Source organism: Rutilus rutilus, assembly GCF_951802725.1.
Source record: "Rutilus rutilus genome assembly, chromosome: 6".
In the NCBI taxonomy this organism is placed as follows: Eukaryota; Metazoa; Chordata; class Actinopteri; order Cypriniformes; family Leuciscidae; genus Rutilus; species Rutilus rutilus.
This window is the reverse complement of record NC_140214.1, coordinates 32,606,719-32,623,940: the sequence shown is the minus strand read 5'-3', so window position 1 is coordinate 32,623,940 and position 17,222 is coordinate 32,606,719. Positions and strand designations below refer to the sequence as shown.

The following is a 17,222-nucleotide window of genomic DNA, read 5'->3' as shown; positions in this document are numbered from 1 at the left end:
GGAAAAGGTTCTCCACGGGTCTCTAAAGAAAGCTTTGTTAAAGATCTTCGCGGTTTAATCACGTTTATTCATTTCACTGCTGCACGACAGTTCCACCTGTAGAATACATTTCCCATGGTGCCACGGGCTAAACCAGGAAGTGCTGCATCACGTGGTTGGACTGTCACAGGTGACGTACAGTCGAGAACAGGACAGCAGCAGCATGGCGAATAAAGATCCCGGAGTAAGTTACATCATATTTAAAAATATAAAGAACGTATTGGAAATGTGTATGAACATTTTGTTGGCAGGTAATAGCTGCATTTTAAATAACTGGCTTCTAGTAGTTTGCATTTAATTGTATAGGTTTATTTATGTCTTTATAAAAGCAATGCTAGTAGTGTGCTAGCTGTGCAGGATTCAGTTCTGCCACTATGACGCACCTTTTATAACTTTATGTGTGTGACCTTCATTGAAATATAATTATTATGATGTAGCTCACTCTAAAATCACAATATGTCTCAGTTATATGGTGAATTTATAACAGTATTTTAAAGCTGGTCCTCATTTGTCCTACACAAGGTCAATTTGGTACGTTACACTTGAATTGCATTAACTTACTTGTACTCGTATCCCACATTCATGTATTTACTGGATTCTCACTGCTCAACAGGCTACTGGTATCTTGCACAAAAAACACTAATAACATTTTTAAGAGTCCTTATAAGATTTGATAAATTTTCTTATCTTTTTGTAGGCTACTATATAAGTCTTTCTAAACTGAGTTTGAATCAAACTGGCTTGAGATCAGTTATATGGCTTTAAAGTATTTGACCTATAAATCTACACAGTTCTCACCTCTATATCATTGCTGCTTAAAGTCTCTTCAAATCATGATCCCTAAGTATTAGTTGGAGGAGCATGTTGAATATGATATATCATGCTGCCTAGATTTAAGACAACATCATTCATAAAATATAAATAGCCATTTGAATGTGTATTTGAAAAGTCTGACTTTATGTGTCTGTTTGTCTCAGAACTTTTTGCAGCAGCTGAGGCAGATTGCTGGCAGGATGGGGTCCGGCCCTCGAGGGCTTGGGCTGGGCGTGAAGCTGCTCATCGGTGCCGGAGCACTTGCCTACGGGGTCAAAGAAGCCACATACACAGGTAAAACACACACTGAAAAATAAAGAAGGATTACATGGTTAGGATGGGCGAGTTAAATAATAAATGAAAGTTCACCCAAAAATAATAATTCTTCTGTCATTATTAACTCGTGCATGCTTTATTGGGAGTTTAATAACTGATTGTGTTTTTCTTTTTGTGTGTGTAGTTGAGGGTGGCCAGAGAGCCATTATCTTCAACAGAATTGGAGGGATGCAGATGGACACTGTGCTTTCAGAAGGATTGCACATCAGGTACATTACACATGAAGGCTGTCATTCAAGCCATGAGCTTTCATTTTAATAATAAGTGTCCTCACACCAGACCATCTGAACCACCTAGTGACCCCCAAAGTCTAGTTCATTTGACTTGTGTATGCTGAACCATGCCCTGGCCCGCTTATATAGATGGGCTCGGGCACAGATCTACAGGCATGTAGTGTGATCTCTAACTGTGCCGGAGAAAGGAACGGCTTCTACTTTTGCGTAGGGTTGTCACAGTACCAAAACGTCAGTAGTTGGTACCAATAACAGTAAAAATTTGAATTTTGAATAGGAGACAATAAGAACTTTTTTCCTTTAACATTAAGTATTGTCTTTGGAATTCAAATATAATTTGAATTTTACTAATATTTAAGAAAGAAATTCTTTTGGAATTTGGCTTTTCAGACATTTTGACAGCATTAGTTCTCTGTACCAATTTCGGTACCAGAGCACAAACTAATTGAGTATTTAAAAAAATGTTGTCACATTTTGTCTCGTCCGTTGGTTTTCAATGTCAACTGTCAGTTTCCAATTCAATCGCGCAATTAAATACGGTTGTCAATCCAGAAACAGTGTACATACTTAGCAGCAGGAAAAACTAAACTTGGATTCAGATTGTGAATGGGTAATAAACAGACCAAAATAGAAGAGCCTCCTTTTATAATCACTAAAGCCCAATTTATACTTCTACGTCGTAGGCTGTGTGTAGCACGCGTACCCTGACGTGCACCTCTACAAAAATGTAACAACGCGTCAATTCTATGCGGATGCAAACACTGTGATTGGTCTGCTAGAATCCCTCCCTCAGGTTTCACATGCTCCCTCTGCATGTGTAATTGAACGTTAACGCGGACAACGCATTTGTTTATACGCAGAAGTATAAATGAAAACCAACGTGTAGGCTACAGCGTGAGCGTAGAGGCTCCGGCGCAGGTCTGACGCAGACGTATAAATCAGCCTTAAAGGGGTCATATAATGCCATTTTTGTACAAGCTAATATGATTCTTTAGGGTCTAAATTAAAAGTTTGTAATATACTTTAATTAAAAATTCTCATTAGTATTGTAAGAAAACACTAATTTTACCTGGCCAAAAACAGCTCTGTTTTCAGCACGCCGTTTCAGTGCATGTGTCTTTAAATGATAATGAGCTTTGCTCACCCCGCCCCTCTGTTCTGTGCGTACACCGTTTGTAACACAATAACCACGCGTTGTTCATTATAAACGTGGGATTATGAATTATATTGAGAACGTCGTACATAGAAAACACGCTGTAATGTACCCTGAGTGTAAACCTTAGATGCATTCATCGTGAAGCCTGCAGCAAGGTTGGCAAATTTCGCAAAGATTAATATAAATACTAATATAAAGGTTAATAAAACATTACACTCACATCTTCTGGAGGTTCAGCAGTAACACGTTGGTACCGATCCGTTTTTTCTCGTTTGTGAAGCTGTCTGGTGTGAAATGATTCGCGTAAACATGAAAGCATGGACGATCGTGGGGAATCCTCGTGAGGGAATCCCCGCGTCAATCCTTTGGGCATATCACTTCAAAAACAAAACTCAGCCACTGCATCTATAACGGCTCAGATTTAGGAACATCCAAATGACTGCTGTGTTCCTTATTACATCTAAGAACAGAACACCACAATCGCGTAGACGCCATTCTACTCCAGCATATCAACAATGGCGGACTACTATGACGACGGCTGTCACAGCTTGCTCAGGGCGGGTCTTGTGTTGAAGCACAGCTGTCAATCACAATCGCGGGAGGGGCGTACGATCTTATGACGTCACAATATCGAACGGCTTGATTTCATAGATGGTCAAACATATAAGGAGATTAAAACAAAACCACTGGATGGATTTTAATCATGATAGGATGGTTGTGTACAGGCACTGCCAACAGACATTTCAGTGCAATCAACTTGTAAAAGTGCATGTACCATTATATGACCCCTTTAAGGCTTTCAATCTTTAAAGCACAAGCTCATTGAAGTCAGGAAAACTCCTATTATAATAATAAAAGGTGTCTTAATTGTACAGTGAATCTCTTATTTACATCACGTTTACTCTTTGTTGGTTACAATGAAAGGATTCGCAAGCGTGTGGCTCGCATTGAACAAAAAAACCCTTGTGTGTTTTTAGCGGTAGCGGATTCTGACTAATTCTAATTCTAACTCACTGACTAGCACCTCTGATAGGTCATTGGGTTCATTCGCTCAACAGATATGATTGTGATTGGCTACAATACTCAACGCTTGTAAAGACACGCTGTGAATAAAAACCTTTGACTCTCAGAGCGCTCACACGAACAAGAGCATTTGAAAAGCAGCGTCTATCAGCGTACTACCTGTACTATATAATATACCTGTGCTACTGTTACTGCAGAAATCCTGGTACCGTCAACTTTTTATTTTTTTACCGACTGGTTCCGGTAGTACCGGTATGTTTGACCGGTATGGTTGACTTTGGATAGAATACATTTCAATTCATTTGAATATATATATATATATATATATATATATATATATATATATATATATATATATATATATATATACAGTGCTATGCATAAGTGAATACACCCATGCTAAAGTTGACTAAAAAGAGAAATAAAAAATCATATTTTGGAAATTGAACTTAATGCCTTAATTTAAAAAATTAGGAAAAATCCAACCTTTAAGGACACCAATTTTCTTTGTGAATGAATAATGTATTGCAAATAAATAAATGTTCTTCCTTAAAATACATGCTGCATAAGTGAGTACACCCCTATGTTAAATTCCCATAGAGGCAGGCAGATTTTTATCTTTAAGTATTAAAAAAAAAAAAAAAATGTAGGATACTATGCATCCTGATAAAGTTCCCTTGGCCTTTGGAATTAAAATAGCCCCACATCATCACATAGCCTTCACCATACCTAGAGATTGGCATGGGGTACTTTCCATAAGATCATCTCTCAATGCAAATCAAACTAGCTTTTAGGCTAACTGAAATAAAACCATGCCAATCTCTAGGTATGGTGAAGGCTATGTGATGATGTGGGGCTACCTAAAAAATAATAAAAAAAAATACTTAAAAATAAAAATCTGCCTGCCTCTATGGGAATTTAACATAGGGGTGTACTCACTTATGCACCATGTATTTTAAGGAAGAACATTTATTTATTTACGATACATTATTCATTCACAAAGAAAATTGGTGTCCTTAAAGGTTGGATTTTTCCTAATTTTTTAAATTAAGGCATTAAGTTCAATTTCCAAAATATGATTTTTTATTCCTCTTTTTAGTCAACTTTAGCATGGGTGTATTCACTTATGCATTGCACTGTATATATACACATATATGTATACATCATTGAGGCGGATTTTCGGCATTTTCTGAATTTACTGAAGGCTACCAAGAAAGCTAGTTTATTAAATGTATTCACAATATGTACACATTCATTATTAATCGTATGCCTAATATGATGAAAACAGCTTCATTAATGTTTCTTGTCCCCGGTTACTATACATTACATGAGTCATGTAAATTAGGCCTATGTGCAATTCAAAATGGCGAAATAAGACAAAAGTGTATTAGCGTGCATGATTATTTTTGTCTGTCGTTTAACATTTCTATCCTATAACAGCTGTCAAATATGAAATGTTTATTTTAGCTACTTGCATCTTATCTCGCATGTTAACAACTGAAGTGTTGCGCTGGAATTCACGCTCAGCAGCTTCTGTGAACATAAAGCCCACCTACTTTGATTTGGTTGGTCATCTCAAATTTTGACATTGGCGAGCGGTGACAGACTCTGCTGAGGCAGAGAAGATCTTAGTGCTGTGCAGTATCCTTGCAGCACTAAAGTAGAGTTCATACTATATTAGGCCCACAGCCTTTATTACATAGCCTACACCTCGCAAAAATGCAGAGGTCCGGACCTCGGTGACCTCATAGCTGGACACAATCATGTTCCCAATAACGCCCTCATTTTGTTCATTCAGACAGATTCCTGAACGCGCACGAGAACAAGAGACAGGATTTATCGCACAAACCAATCGTAACCATAACCAATCATATCCAGTCACAGCACGATGGAGGCATTGCCTCCTCTCATGTGTCTTTCCTCCATTCATTCTCAATTACTTAATTATTAGAAAAACAGGTGATTTATACACTTTTTATTTTTGTATTTTTATGGATTATTTTCTTTGGCACTGCCTCCTTTTTCTGGAAACCGTGATACTTTTTAATGGCTTTTTTAAGTTCAAAACAACAGCATTTATTTGAAATATTAATCTTTTATAACATTATAAATATCTTTACTGTCACTTTTGATCAATTGAATGCATCCTGAATAAAAATAATTAATTTTTATTTAATGTTAACTGTTATCTTCCCATCATCTCACAAATCTCAAATGTGGTTCAGTATTTAAAACTTGCTTTTATGACACTTTAAATGTGTTTTTTTTAGAGCTCAGCAGAGTAAGTCTTTTAAAAAATATAAATCTATTTTAGATGTATAGAAATAGAGGACCTTGGGCTCTCTGCCTAACATTTTACTTCATTCTTCACAAAAGAAAGAACATGATACTGGTCAGAACAACATGAGAAAGAACATGTTACTGGTCAGAACAACATGAGGGAAAGCAAATGATGCCAAAAGTTTCATTTTGCAGTGAACTGTCTTACATCTAGGATACCGTGGTTCCAGTACCCCATCATCTATGATATCCGAGCCAGGCCAAGGAAGATTTCATCTCTCACTGGAAGCAAAGGTGACTTTGAACCAGATGTTTTATTGTCATAAATGTAAAAAATGTGCATGATAAAACCCTGAAAGAGGTTGCCTGCTGTTAGGGCAACATACCCTGTCTCTCACCATTGCCTTTGCCAATGACCAGCACATTAAGAGTGTGCCCTTCATGTGACTCTGTCCATCACAGATCTTCAGATGGTGAACATAGGTCTTCGTGTCCTTTCTCGGCCCGTTGCCTCAAGCTTGCCTGTCTTGTACCAGCAGTTGGGGAAAGACTATGACGAGCGTGTGCTTCCTTCCATCGTCAACGAGGTGCTCAAGAGCGTGGTGGCCAAGTTCAACGCCTCCCAACTGATCACACAGAGAGCCCAGGTACAGTATGAAGACTGAAGTCTGAGACACACTGAGCCAACAGTCGGCCTTCAGGTGAACCAAGTCATAAAAGCAAGAAAATGCTTCACAAAGTCAAGTTATTTTGTTAGATCTAGCTTTCTGCTCGCTTTAAATCAGACAGAGATAAAGCATTTCGGTAATATAGCATTTATTTAAATTAATTAGTGAAGAGAAAGAGAGAGAGTTTGTGCATGTGTATATTGCGTTTGCACAATGTCTCTTTACAAATAGTGAAGCTGTGAGTTTAATTACTTAAAAAAACAGCTATGCTTGGAGATTTTTATTTTTTGCCGCTCCAGAGTTTGCAGGTTTGCATTAAATAATAAGATTGAAGTACTATTACTGTATTGAAGTAATAGACAACCTGAAAACAAAATATACTGTCATGTTGTTTCAAACCTGAATGGCTGTCTTTTTTTTCTACTCAATCACTGAAGGAGATGTTTTGCAGAAATGAGAAGCTATGCCATTTGGTGTCATTGACTTGAACCAAGATTGAATTTGAACCAAGTTTGAATATGCACAAGCATTAATGTTTGAGACCCCTGACAGGCACAATTTTGAGTAAATAACAGTGGATTCCAGAAATTCTGGAAAAAAAGGGTTATAGTGCAAAAATAGTGCTATTTTTTTGGAGCTTGGCAATCTCAGTCCCTATTTGCTTTCATGCAAAAGAGCCGTGTGAACATTCTTCAGAATATCTCCTTTGTTTTGAATGGAAGTCAGTAGTATACAGGTTTGGAAAGATGTGGTTATAGAAGAGATAACCTGATGCCTGAGACCATACTCTCAAATGAATAGTATCAACAGCATCAAGTATTTATCTTAATGCGGATTCTATTTGATCTTGTTATAAGATTCAGTCCCAGCCCCTAAATTCACCTTCCCCTGAACTTTGACTTTAACACCGCCAGCAGCTTCTCTAGTCTGAGCCTGGTGTGAGACTGCGAAGTCTGAGAAGCTCAAGCTTTGTCTAGTTAAAGAGCTATTTAAGACGACGGGCTGTTATTTCACACACTCTCACCTGATGCTCCGGGACGACAGCTCAGACACACATATTAACTCACATATATAATTCATATTAACTTGTGACCAAATTTTATTACAGTTTTATTAGATATCCACATTGAAATTCTGGGATTCTAATGAAGCACAAGATGCTCTTTTGAACATTACCAAGTCATGTTGAGTAACATGAGTTTTACACAAACTTCTGGAGTTCATGTCAGCTCAAATGCTGCTGTCAATAAAGCAAAAGAAGGACATAGCAAATACTAAGACATTCATACTTTGTATTAAATAGAGCAACTTAAAAATATAAGCAGTTTCACTTTTGGACCTCATCATATCTGCATGCCTGTTGGTGGTTTAAATAAGGTGATCAGTTACTGAGAAAATCAGCTTAGCCTTTATTTGTGTGTCATTTTATTTTGGTGGCCAGGTGTCACTACTCATAAGGAGAGATCTAATCGAGAGAGCTAAAGACTTTAACATCATCCTGGATGACGTGGCCATCACAGAGCTCAGCTTCAGCAAAGAGTACACCGCTGCTGTGGAGGCCAAACAAGTTGGTTAGTTGTACCAAAATACATCTTTTCTAATCAGTAACAGAATTCAGTGAATTTAGCACCCTAAACTAAGCATGCCCAAGCTAAAAATATATATTGTACCTAGTCACATTATAATATGATATATGGATATATGAGACTCTTTGTAATTAAGTCAGTTTCACACATTACCTTATAATTACATAATTCTAAGTCTAAATGCTGCATTCTGTGTCTTGGTTCCAACAAATAAAAGTACTCAATAAGATGGGCCAGATGTTTTGCCACATTTTATGTTATACATATATAGGACTGTCAAATTTAATGCGTTAATGCATGCGATTATTTATTTTTTAGTTTATAATGATAGTATTTACCGCAAATAACATAGCATGCATTTTTTTCTGTCATCCTCTGACTGCATTACTGCATATGATCATACTATCAAGTGCTATTTCAGTAATTCAAGTGCTTTTAAACCATTAAAACGCAAAAATAAAAAGAACTCCGATCTGTACTGGTAGGCTGTCTATGAAGCGACTCTGAACAAACACTTGAAACGCGCGCACAGAATGCCGCTTCAGAAAGCGCGGCCACATTGAGTTCTCTTTCGTCCTTGTACAGACAAAAACACACAGAATTATGTCAAAATTCCCGTTTTGTCAAGTATCCTCGTAAGCAGAGTCTTAAATTAGTTAAAGTGTTAAATGAACGCAAAGAGTTGTGAGGAAACTGGATGTGTGTCAGACCCGTCATGTCTTAAAGTGACAGCAGCCTAATAAACCCGCTGCTGTCTGTCATTACTGTTAATCAAAGAAAATCACTCACTGCGTTACATCTTTTTTGTGCATTTTAGCAAGGCAGTTAAAAAGATGGCATTAAACAAATATGGAAAATGTACTGTCTTTATGTTGTTTTACATTATTTTGCAGATTTAATGTGAAAGTATTACAATATAAAAATATATGAAAAAACTTTAATGTTAGGTGCGATTAATCGTGATTAATTACAGAAATTTTTCGATTAATTCATTAATAATTGATATATATTATATATTATTATTATTTATTTTATTTTTATTTTATGTGTATATATATATATATATATATATATATATATATATATATATATATATATATACAGTACTGTGCAAAAGTCGTAAATACACCCCCCCCCCCCCCCCCCCCCCCCAAATGGTTTTAAGTCAGTTATTTATATCTTTTGCTGTAGTGTGTCAGTAGGAAATATCAGTTTATATTTCCAAACATTCTTTTTGCCATTAATTGTAATAATCCAGTAAGATTTGTGTATGCACAAGGAGTCTGACAACAGCCAGGATGATCTGATCTCACCATCATCGAGTCCGTCTGTGATTACATGAAGAAACAGAAAAAACTGAGACAGACTAAATCCAGAAGAACTGCGGGAACGTCTCCAAGATGCTTGAAGAAACCTTCCTGCAAAGCTACCTGAAAAATTATGCACAAGTGTACCTGGACAAAAGCTGTTTTAAACGCAAAGGGTCGTTACACCATATATTGATTTGAATTAGTTAATAGAAGTTAAATCATAAATAAATTCAATTTGTGATTTTATTTTTGAAAGCATTCTCACTTTACAGCATTTTAACACAAGTGCCAGTACTTTCCACAGTACTGTAGCTTTGCAGGAAGGTTTCTTCAAGCATCTTGGAGACGTTCCCGCAGTTCTTCTGGATTTAGTCTGTCTCAGTTTTTTCTGTTTCTTCATGTAATCACAGACGGACTCGATGATGGTGAGATCAGATCATACGGCTGTTGTCAGAGTCCTTGTGCATACAGAAATCTCACTGGATTATTACAATTAATGGCAAAAAGAATGTTTGGAAATGTAAACTGATATTTCCTACTGACACTACAGCAAAATATATAAATAACTGACTTAAAACCATTTTTTGGGGGGATATTAACATGCCTAAGACTTTTGCACAGTACTGTGTATATATATCAAGGTCAAGGTTTTCAGTGTATTTTCAATTCTGTTTCCTACACTGCAATCAATTTTTTTCAAACTACAAATACTTTTTCTAGTACTGGTTGAAGACACTGAACACAAGCGTTGATTGAGTCCGTCTCTTGCTCGGATGCATCTCAGATCACGTGACGCACTTATCAATGTTCTAAAGGCACCAGTGTGATCATACGCATCATAGAATTAATGTTCACAAGGAAAGCACTAACTGAGACATGGCAGGCCATAGGGCCTTGAGTTTGACACCTGTGCTGCAATAAGTTCTTGTTTTTTTTGTTTTAAATGAATGTTCTGTGTGACATGAAGAAATGGTCTTAATTATGTATAAGGTAGAGTAATGCATACTAGTATGCTCTACCATTCAAAGTTTGATGTAGGATTTTATGTTAAGACAACTTATGCTCACCAAGGATGCATTTATTTAATAAAAAGGTGTAATATTGTGAAATATTTAAAATATACAAATATCATTTAAAATAACTGTTTTCTGTTTAAATATTTTTAAATATATATTCCTGTGAAAATCTGAGTTGCAGCTGTTGAAAAAAACAACATTATTTTGACCCACAGTGGTGCATCTTTGAAAGAACATGTGCTTATCTTAATGCTCTCCACTAGAGGGCACTCTGGTCTAGTTATTTCATCAGTGTTCCCTATTGACCAAACAACAATACACAACTTGCATATACCATTTCTGTAAGAACTAGCATGTTTATTTTTTGTTTACGTAGGTTGGCCTGAAAAGGGAGAATATTTATGTGTGAGCCAATTTTCTAACACACAAGCTCTCTCTCTTGTTGCCGTGTAGCCCAGCAGGAGGCCCAGAGGGCTCAGTTCTACGTAGAGAAGGCCAAACAGGACCAGAGACAGAAGATCATCCAGGCTGAGGGTGAAGCTGAGGCTGCTAAACTGGTAAACTACTGCAGCTTTCTCTATCCCTCATATTGACGATCACTGAAACAATGTCTCTGTTTTATTCAGGATTATTATAAGGGGTTTCCTTGGTTACCATCAAACGTCCCAGATTCACTATTTGCATCCGCAAGCACCTCATTTCATATGATTATTATTCCCTGTTATTATGTTCTAGATCTGTGAGTGGTAAATTACTGTAATTATCAGATATAATTAATGAATCCTGCTTCTGTAATAATTAAGCCACAGTCATTCATCTAGGCTATTTTGAACTGATGCCCCCTCATTCTCAACAAGCTATCCGCAACCAAAACACACTTGAAAGCATTTGTTCTCTTTTGTTTGTGCGTTATGGACATTTCTCAGTCATTCTTTCGATTTGTTTATGTTCCGGTGTTTGCAGTCGTAGTGTCTTCAGAAATGACTTTGCTTTTGCACTGTTTTCTGCTGATATGATGCAATTCTGTTTCTAAAACGGGCTGCAGGTCAATGGCTGTCTGCTGACGGCAAACAAAGGCTCAACCAAGGGTACAGAGTAATTTGCTTTTGTTTTTATTGTGTGTTTGTGCTCTCTAGTTGGGTCAAGCTGTTTTGAAGAACCCTGGATACCTCAAACTTAGACGTATCAGAGCAGCCCAAAGTATCGCCAAAACGGTAAGACACTCTTCAAACTAAAGAAATCATTGGTTGAATTTCACTGACTCACATTAGCAGATGTTGATACGCTACCATTCAAAAGTTTGTGGCCAGTGTGAAATAACAAAATAAATCAAAATGAATACTTTTATTTAGCAAGGACGCATTGAAATGATCAAAATTGACAGTAAAGATGTAGCAAAATATAACAGATTACTATTTCAAATAAATCCTGTTCTCTTGAACTATAGCTCAAAGAATCCTGAAAAAAGATTAAGCTGCACAAATATTTTATATTTGCAATATTCAAATATTGCACATTAATTATCAGAAATGTTTCTTGAGCATCAAATCAGCATATTAGAATGATTCTGAAGGATCATGTGACACTGAAGACTGGAGTAATAGCTGGTGAAAATTCAGCTTTATAAAACGGATAGTTCCAGTCCCTGATTCTGATTGGTTGAGCTGCATTCGAAGCCGTTGTAAATTACTCAACAAACATACACCTGTGACCGCACTACATTAGTGTTACTGCGCAACTGCTGTTTGTGATGCTTTGTTGCTGCATGTGTTGCTTAGCAACCTCTTTGGAACTACTGCGGAGGAATAAATGTGTTATAGCGTTATATTTTTTGTTGCTGGTGTTTATTTTATGAATATAATAAATATTAAAATGAATATTTTTATGGAGTAACCGTTTTATAAAAAACTCTGCTCCGCGTCGTGCCTAACAACGCCCCTTAGCTGTTCTAAATCCACTGTAAAACACGGCTTCGTGGGGCTTATTGCTTAATTGCATCACAGGAATATATGACTTATTATTTAAATTATATTCAAACAGAAAAAACGTTATCTTAAATTGTAATATTTCGCAATATTACTGTTTTAATGTATTTTTGAAAAAATAAATGAAGCCTATAGACTTTCAGAAACAACCCTAATCAAACACCTGAAACAACCAATTAAGGTCTTCAGGATCACTTGAAAATTAAAGGCAGGTGTGTTTGATTAGGGTTGGAGATGAACTGTGCAGGACAGTCGATCGGCAGGAGCAGGATTGGGCACCCCTGCATTAGCCAATTTGGCAGGTTATGATTAATAAATTGTTCTATCACTTTGCATTACTACACCCTTACCCATGGGTACACCCTCTTTGAATTATATGGTTTTACGTATCAGGACATAATGAAAAAACATCTGGTCCTTGGCAGGTCTTAAAATTAGGTAAATACAACCTCAGATGAACATCAACACATGACATATTACACTGTGTCATTATTTATTTAACAAAAACTAGGCCAAAATGGAGAATCCATGGGTGACAAACCAAGTTTGACCCTTACTGTTTCCATATGAATTAAGAGGGTAAGTTGCGGTCAGTCTTTTGATGAATTGATCATTAGCAAGCCTGACCAACTCTATAAAAGCAGAAGTTTTGACAGTTTGCACAATGCCAAGGAGGAAAGACATCAGCAATGATCTTAGAGAAGCAGTTGTTGTTGCCATCGATCTGGGAAGGGTTTTAAGGCCATTTCCAAATGATCTGAAGTCCATCATTCTACAGTGAGGAAGATTTTTCACAAGTGGAAAACATTTAAGACAGTTGCCAATCTTCCCATGAGTGGACGTCCCAGCAAATTCTCCCCAACGTCAGACTGTGCACTGGTCAGAGAAACTGCGAAATTCCCAAGAGCTACACCTCAGTCTCCACAGGCCTCAGTTAACATGTAAAATGTTTGTTCATGATGACAGGAGAAAGCCTCTTCTCTCTTAAAAGAACAACAGCACGGCTTAGGTTTGCAAAGTTGCATCTGAAAAAAAAAAAAAAAAAAAAAACGACTTCTGGAACAATGTCGTTTGGACGGATGAGACCAAAGTGGAGATGTTTGGCCATAATGCACTGCGTCACATTTAGTGAAAACCAAACACAGCATATCAGCACAAACACCTCACACCAACTGTCCATCACTGATGGAGGGTTGATGGATTTTTGGCTTGTTTTGCAGCCGACCATGAACTTCTCTTCATAGCAAAGTATTCTAGAGTAAAGGCCATCTGTGCGACAGCTAAAGCTTGGGCGAAATTGGGTCATGCAACAGGACAATGATCCCAAGCACACCAGCAAATCTACAACGGAATAGCTATAGCAATTGCCCAATCAAAGTCCAGACCTCAAGCCGATTGAAATGCTGTGGCGGGACCTTAAGAGTGGATCTGTGCATAAACAGATGCTCGCAAACATCAATGACCTGAGGCAACGTTGTAAAGAATAGTGGGCCAAAATTCCTCTACAGTGATGTGAGAGACTGATAAAGTCATACAGAAAATGATAACTTCAAAGTTATTCTGGTAAAACCATGGAATTCAAAGAGGGTGTACTTTCTATTTCACATGACTTTGTATGTGTATGTGTGTGTCAAATAAATAAATAAATATATATTTTTTTTGTTTGTTTAAAAAATATAATGTATGTATGAGTATATAAGCCCTTGGCTCATAATCTTATATCTTTGCACCAGGTGGCAACTTCTCAGAACAAGGTGTACCTGAGTGCAGACAGCCTAGTTTTGAACCTCCAGGACGACTACTTTGACAAGTAAGATCCTAGCGCTCCTCACATGCTGAACATACTAAAACAATAAACATTTTGTCTTCTTTCCTCAATCAAGCATGATCTTCAAAACTAACTGAAACTTTCCCAGTTGTAGTTATGAAAAGGGAAAATCCCCTCATGAAATGTTGTATTCTGTGATCTGAGAGCAGTGCAGGACAACTTGTCCTAACAGAATCTAAAGTAGTGGTTGACCGACGTATCGCCAAGGATGTGATATCGGCCTATATTTGCCATTTTTAGATTTTAGATTTTAAATATCGGCATCGGCCGATAAGTTGTTCTGTTTGGAAGCGGCCTGAGCACACAGTCTTCATTCTCTGTTTAACAGTTTTGTCTAATACGTTGCTAGATTGAACTGTTAAACAAAGAAAGTAAACTGTATTATGAAAAGTATTATATTATATTGCAGAAAGACAAACACTATTATACGTTTACCTTCAGTATTCAGCAAATACGCATTTATATAATTTAAACAAATCTTTATTCTTATTCTATTGTCAGATTATTCTATTCTGTCAGATATTCGTGTGAATCAGATGCTTCACTGGAGACGCACAATCGACAAACTTTGAAACCTTGATTTTAAACTACCCTGGCGCTATATTCAGTTTCCTACTATATCATATTCATGCAATTTACACTGTGCTGTAATTAAAATTTCTTTAAAAAATATGATTCCCGGTGCGCACAAACTTACCAGATTAGCCTTGAGTGCCTGTTGGTTACAGTGTTTATTTCCTTTTTATTCATAGCCTATTTTTTTCAATCAATTTCAATTTAATTTTTTTATTCATTTTTAAATTATTTGTCTAATTTATTAATTGACATAAATATAAAATGTATATGTACATATTGGCCATCGAAAAACCAATAGCGGTCGCCCACTAGTCTAAAGCTATAGTTATAATTAATAGTAATCGTTCTTGGTGCGAATGGGCCTTAATGCCAGTCTCACATCGTTTTTTTTTTCTTTCTTTTTTTTCTCTCAAACATTATTAAACAATTACTCATTTTCAAGTTTTGCCCTCAGCCCTGTTACTAAGTATTCTTTTCTGTTTATATTGACGAGCATGGTCAGCATGGTTCCCTCAGCGGTTAATCTGTGCATTTGTCTTCTCTGGCAGGCTGTCACTGGGGAAATGAGGAGCATCATCCATGAAGAACATATGCATTCCATATGTAAGCAGTGTTTGCCGAGCCGCTATATTTCTGTTCTCCTCCTAAACGTGACTGAACAGAGCCTCTCTCACAATACAGTTCTGCTCGGGCTCAGGTTACACAGGGGTCTGGCGACCTTAGATTCACACGTACATATCCATTTATACACCGTTGTTTGTCGTTCAGCAGGACTTTTGGATTATTTTCAGCTCAAGAATTGGAATTTTGGAATCAGGTGGCTTAAATACTATTGGTGATTACAAAAAATATACATTGCAAACAATTAATGGTCACTCATTCATTTATCCATCTCATTTATTATTATTATTATTATACCCGTTTACCATCTATATTTTCTGCTGTTGGATTCCACTTAAAAAGTGTTGACTGATACAAAAGGACTTGCAGCAATTTTGATTAAATAATGTGTTTTCAGGACTATTTGTGGGGATATTTATTTCTTTTGGAAAAATTGACTTTTATTGATTATTACAAAAATATATTATATAATAATTTGAATTTCTAGAATTTATTAGTATTTGGTGTTCCAAAAATAGTGCAGATAAAAAAAAAATATATATATAAAAATTCAACCCTCTACAATGCACGTACATTTTCATGCTATATGCAAATATAGTAATGTCTATCATTTGGCTCTCCGTCAAGCGATGAATGATGCACTCATTCTCTTGCACACGCAAAGAGAGAGAGAGAGAGCTAGAGCGAGAAAGTCTTACACACTGCATAAAATTTACGCTCTACATGTAAATGATATTCTTTATTGAATTTTCCTGTCAAAATGACAGGAAATTAATTTGGAATTATTCAGCCTTTAAGAACATTGTCGGTATTGTGTAATATTCTGTTCCTGTGAAAAACTGTTCCAGTGGGTGGAGTACACATGAATATTCATGATATTTGCTCTATTGTGGGCGTGTCCTTGAGACAATGCAGCGTGCAAACGACCGGAACTGAAAATATTCCCTCCTCAAATCGTAAATTGTTTAATGGATTATTTCGAAAAAGTAATGAAGTTTTAAATGTTAAGCATCAACTGCAACCGTTCACATTTTCAAAACAATGCATAGTTTGTGTAATATGATAAATCGTCTGAGCTGTTTAGACTCACTTAATGATTACAGGCATTCAGATAAAAAGGATGCAGCAGAGTAATCAATGAGCAATCCTATGCTAGTCAGGGCAAATACAGTTTTAGTTTTTTTTTACTCTTTGATGTGTTGAGCTTTTTTAATTTATTTGTGAGGCTTTACATTTTATTTGAATAGTTTGATTAGTAGCCTACCTAGTTGTCATTCGGTGACTGCAGTGTTGACAACAATGCCTGAAATAAACCTCTACAAATGTATCATGCCCTAATAAAATTTATATAAGCTAGCCTGGTGCAAGTATTCTGTCATCCTTAATTTCTTGTTTATTTTGTTTATAGCCAGTGTTTCCCAGCCTCCGCAGCCCCATCAATAAGGCTCATGTACCCTTTATCAACACCAAACTATATACGTTTTCCTGTTTACTCATACTGGATATCATGTAGAATTAAAGTCTCAAAGTAAATGCAATCACCTACAAACCTATTGAGGAAAATGTTTTCTTAATCTTGTAGATGTCTCAAGCACCACCACCAGTCCAAAGTTCTGTTAAAATAACAAATATACATTCATACGATATGGTTCATTCATACACGTTTTAGTTCCGGTTACTTATGTTCTGTCATTAAATAATGCTTGGTTGACTGATTTTAAATGTTATTTACCAGTTTTAAACTATAAAAAC

At 36.5% G+C, this 17,222-nt stretch overlaps 1 protein-coding gene across 1 annotated transcript; it reads left to right on the top strand.

Annotated features, from left to right (window-relative positions):
- phb2a (prohibitin 2a) lies at positions 1 to 16,826 on the top strand. The gene is made up of 10 exons (XM_084411829.1): positions 1 to 223; positions 1,017 to 1,146; positions 1,313 to 1,397; positions 6,095 to 6,174; positions 6,343 to 6,527; positions 7,990 to 8,119; positions 10,914 to 11,017; positions 11,597 to 11,674; positions 14,179 to 14,255; positions 15,398 to 16,826. The coding sequence occupies exons 1-10, from the start codon at positions 203 to 205 to the stop codon at positions 15,414 to 15,416; spliced, it is 909 nt and encodes a 302-aa protein (XP_084267955.1). The 5' UTR covers positions 1 to 202; the 3' UTR covers positions 15,417 to 16,826.
- Positions 16,827 to 17,222: the final 396 nt, after the last annotated feature.